The sequence below is a fragment of the Poecilia formosa genome, unplaced genomic scaffold (assembly GCF_000485575.1).
Source record: "Poecilia formosa unplaced genomic scaffold, Poecilia_formosa-5.1.2 Scaffold626, whole genome shotgun sequence".
Lineage (NCBI taxonomy): Eukaryota > Metazoa > Chordata > Actinopteri > Cyprinodontiformes > Poeciliidae > Poecilia > Poecilia formosa.
The window spans coordinates 1-4,448 of record NW_006800565.1 but is presented as its reverse complement, the minus strand read 5'-3'; the positions used below and the strand labels follow the sequence as shown (position 1 = coordinate 4,448).

Genomic DNA, 4,448 nt, shown 5'->3' with positions numbered 1-4,448 from the left:
TTAGGTGGTGTAGAATTAGGTGGTGTAGAATTAGGTGGTGTAGAATTAGGTGGCGTAGAACTAGGTGGTGTAGAACCGTGTGTCATAGAACTGGGTGGTGTCTCTACCCTCCTGGTTCTAGTCAGATCTCCAGCTGCAGCTTCTGGTCGTCAGTCTGACCTGTGAAGACGCTGCTGCTGCCTGGATGAGTTTCTCTGGTCGGAGACTTTAGTTCTCTGGTCCTGAAATGTTCTGCAGCTGCTAGAAGGCCCACTGAGGAACCGGCTTTATGTGACTCTGGAGGGTCAGGTCAGAGGTCAGCCTGATCTCTAGTTTACAGCTTGAAGAACTGAAGCTGACTCTAGATCTATAACTCTAGATGTTCCTCTTTAGTAACTTCAGTTTCTGTTCAGAAAGTTTTGTCACATCCACTCATTTATGTGTGCTCAGCATCTGTTAAGTGATTGGATGGGGTCAAAGGTCATCTGGTGGCATTGTAATGTAGAGCTGTGTATCATCTGTGTCGTCATGGTAACTGATCACTGTGATAACCTGAGTCCAAGAACTGAACCTTGGGCCTAGCAACAACTCTGTCTTGTTGCCTAGCAACAAGCTTTTTCTCCACTCTTACATATTTATCAATATGAAACAACATGAGGGTGAAACGTGATGGCCAGCCTGTCGGCCATGTTGGAAGCAGACAGAGGTTATTGATATGAAGTTTCTGGTTTATTATTAGGCGTTTATGGCTGCAGATAGCGCTGCTATAAGGAAGTTCAACACAGTTCAGCACATGAACTTTGACCCCAGAGCAGTGATGATGTGACAGTTCTGATGGGCCCACCAGAACCAGCCTCCACCTCTGATGGTTGTCATGGTAATAGACCGTGCTGGACGATAAATCGTCCCTGAAGTTATCGTGATAATATTGTTGTTAAGGAAACATTTTGAACTGATACAGTACTAGTGTCTTACAGATCAATAAACTTTAAATTGTAGCTAACATTTAACTCTGGGACTGGAAGACATTTTAAATGTCCAAAATTAATAAACAAAGCAACAAAAAATGAATTATGAAACAAAACGATCCTTCAGGTTAAGAGCTAGTTGAGACCAAAACAGCAGACTGAAGACGTTTTAATTTGTCATGTGATTAATTGGTTTATTGATTATTGTGCCCATCCACAGGATCACTGTGACCCGGTCCAACCCGGTTTGACCCCTACCTGTAATTCTTCACTCTGTTCATGTTTATGAACCAAATCTGAAATGTTTTTCTGGCTGCAGCTGTCACGCTGCTCTGCTCAATACTGGGTCAGAGTGGAGCGTCACACAAACACAGGATCTTTGTTTTTATTCAAAAACTGGTTGTGATTCTGGTTCTGGTTCTGCTGTGTTCATTAATGATTGATGGTGATCCACTATGGCCTGTAGAACCTGTAGAACCATAAACAGGTCCAGGTTCCGCCCACTGAAGCTGATTGGCTGCCAAAGGATCATGATGGCCTCTGATTGGATCAAGCTGTTTGTATGTGCTGACTTAAAGCTCGCCCCTCTCTCTCCCCTCCAGTGTCTTCAGTGCCTCGGTCGCCCGGCTCTCTCTGCTCCAGGTAAGGCTCAGCAGGAACTTCATCATCCATAATGCTTTATGGTTCTGCTGGATTGGATTCTGACTAAAACTGGGTCAGTTCTGGTTCTGGTCCTGTCCCAGGAAGCTCGGTTCTGTGATTCATTTGGGCTCCAGTTCTCCAGCGGTCATTCTGGAAATTATTTCAGAATGATTATTCTGGAACTTGTATTTTCAAGTTCTAGTTGGTTCTGGACGGTTCTGGCTTTTGCCCCACATTCCTGCCTGGAATGTCGTTAGTTTTCCGGGTCAACCTTCAGGTCCAGTTTGACCGTTGGTTTGTCAAATGAACCAACAGAACCAGACTTTTTCCTGGGTTCTGGTCCGTTTCTCTGTTCTTGCTGGTTCTGTTCAGAATCTCACTGGTTCTGACCCGTTTGGTCAGCTGGTTGTTGTCAAACCCAGAAGGATTCTCCAGAACCGGGCTCAGACCGTTGGGCTTTTTCTGCTAAAGGCCAAGAGGTCTGTCTGTAGAGAAGATCTTTGAAGCAAATTGGGAATAAAGCAGACCTGGTTCTGGTTCTGGTTCTGGCCCAGGCAGCAGAACCTGTGGCTCTGTGGAGGTAAAACTCGGACAGGAAGCAGGCAGTGAGCGTTGCCGCTGGCAACCAGTGACCTTCCTGCTAGCGCTAACATCGTTAGCACTAATCGATGAGCTCTGATTGGTCGGTTCTGTCTGCTGTGGCCTCGGGGCCCGACAACCAATCAGATTACAGAAGGACGTCTGGCCCTGACATCATGCCGTTTCCATGGTTATGCCTGCGGGCTGTGATGTCATCAGGGGTCGGTGTGAGCCGGTCTGGACGAGCGAGCGTCTGTGCAGCAGGAGAGAGAGAGCTGCTCAGGTGAGTTCACCTCCAGTCAGGTGCTACTGGACCTGTTGCCATGACGACCAGCCGCCGCAACAAACCGGTCCGGTCTGGTCCGTGATAGGGGTGTAGCGATACAATAATCTCACGATACGATATACGATATTCTGATCACGATACGATATGTATCAATATTTGGCAAACAATATAATTCGATATGATTTGATGCATTTTTATGATTTTCTGAAAGATTTTAGAAGGACAGAGTGATTTTAGTGACATTTTGTGTTCCATAGACTTTAATTTAATTAACTGAAAACTGATTAAAAGCACCAACTACACAATAACTGCCTCTGAATGGACAGAGTCCAACAGCTGGACAAAATGAATCAAAGACGCAATGAGAAAATTAGTTTCTGTCATTTACTTCATCTGACATAAAACTCAAAAGTTTAAACTGTAATCCAGGAGCAGAGTGGGAGATCATCAGCCTCTGTAGACTCAATATGCAAATGATTGCACTTATGTTTTTTCTTTTGGACACTGTGGCCACAAATGCAGTCTTTTGGACTATGGGGAAAAAGGCTTTTCTACCGTGGCTCCCGGAGTTAGCCGTGGCTGTAAGCGGTTTACTACTAACTGCTGGGGTAGTGGCTCCGCCTCACCCCGTGGTGATCGACTCCCTGCAGCTGCGCAGCGCCGCCGTTCCCCTGCTTGGCTCTCTGAGTATCTGCCTCCCAGGATCTCATCGTTCTCTCAGTCTCTGATACTCTTCGTGTTCCAGCTCCAAACAGAGCCGCTGCCGCTGCTGCGTGTTCATCCTTCAGGTAATCCTTTATAAGCTAAAAGCTAATTACGAAGTGAATGCTACCAGTCGAACTTTGCATTAATTCCGCGATCTCACTGGTTTTGGCGCTGCTCCGTTCCGCTTCTCCTTCACGGTTACTTGCGCAACTTTACTTCGTTCCTCAGCAACAAAATCCATCCCATTGTTATTTATTGAAGATTTTACATTTCCAAAAACACGGGAATCTAATGTTTCGTTTCGTTTTGTACGTTTGGAAGCTCATTCCCTCTCACATAACCGGAAAAGTCAGAAAAATATGGTTTACTAATTTTATCATAACTCTGGTTTTATTTGGCTCATTAACACAATTTAAAAACTGGTGTGTAGTTTATAATCTGCACTTTAAGCTCGAGTTGGAAGTGAGACTGAGGGAGGCGGAGTCTGGCTGCTACATACCAGACATGTTAAAAAGATGCTATACAGCTACGGACCACTATGGTCTAACATATCGATACTCGCGGATGAAAAATCGATACATTCCGAGGGTGGAAAATATCGATAGGTATCGTAGAATCGATATAAATATACATCCCTACTCCGTGAGAACCGGCCACAGTACCGCACTCTGGCCGTGGAGGGCGCTGCAGTGAACTGATGTCTGTTTCCTAGCAACCATGGATCACATGGCTCACAAGGATCACATGAACCACAGTGCCATGGCAACACAGCACGTCCATCCCACCATCAGCACCACCACCGTGCACGACCACGGCGGGGGCGACAGCGGCCACGGCGGCCACGGCGGCCACAGCATGGTGAGTCAGGTCACCGCCGGGTTCGTGCTGGGGTCACCGCATAGGTCACATATATTCTTCTGGTTGCCTAGGCGATGACCTTCTACTTCGGCTACCAGAACGTGGAGCTGCTGTTCTCCCAGCTGGTCATCAACTCACCTGGAGGCAGGTATCCTTTCCACTCACCACCACTTCCTGTCACCACCACTAACCCCGCCCCCTCCTGTCGTCCAATCAGAGATGTTTGGGGCCTGTGTCGGAGTGTTCCTATTGGCCGTTCTCTACGAGGGCCTGAAGATCGGCAGGGAGATCCTGCTGCGCCGCAGCCAGGTGAACGTTCGCTACAACTCCATGCCTCTACCTGGAGCTGACGGCACCATGCTGATGGAGACGCACAAGACGGTGGGGTGAGAGAGACACACAGAGAGAGAGAGAGAGAGAGAGAGAGAGAG

The 4,448-nt window shown here is 47.3% G+C and overlaps 1 protein-coding gene and 1 long non-coding RNA gene across 3 annotated transcripts in view; one reads left to right on the top strand and one right to left on the bottom strand.

The window, feature by feature from the left end:
- slc31a1 (solute carrier family 31 member 1) overlaps window positions 1-4,442 on the top strand; it is a 6,707-nt gene extending 2,265 nt beyond the window's left edge. Inside the window, exons 2-5 of one of the 2 annotated variants that reach the window (XM_007541702.2) lie at window positions 1,550-1,589; window positions 3,872-4,017; window positions 4,089-4,161; window positions 4,235-4,442. In XM_007541702.2, coding sequence (XP_007541764.1) covers window positions 3,877-4,017; window positions 4,089-4,161; window positions 4,235-4,407 — 387 coding nt within the window. In that variant the 5' untranslated portion in view covers window positions 1,550-1,589; window positions 3,872-3,876 and the 3' untranslated portion in view covers window positions 4,408-4,442. The remainder of the gene's footprint in view (window positions 1-1,549; window positions 1,590-3,871; window positions 4,018-4,088; window positions 4,162-4,234) is intronic. The other variant, XM_007541703.2, reaches the window with a different exon arrangement.
- On the bottom strand, window positions 2,052-3,865 carry LOC107834442 (uncharacterized). The gene is made up of 2 exons (XR_001660240.1): window positions 3,081-3,865; window positions 2,052-2,421 (listed from the first exon to the last, which is right to left on the bottom strand). It is a non-coding gene; the product is annotated as an uncharacterized LOC107834442 (long non-coding RNA).
- Window positions 4,443-4,448: the final 6 nt, after the last annotated feature.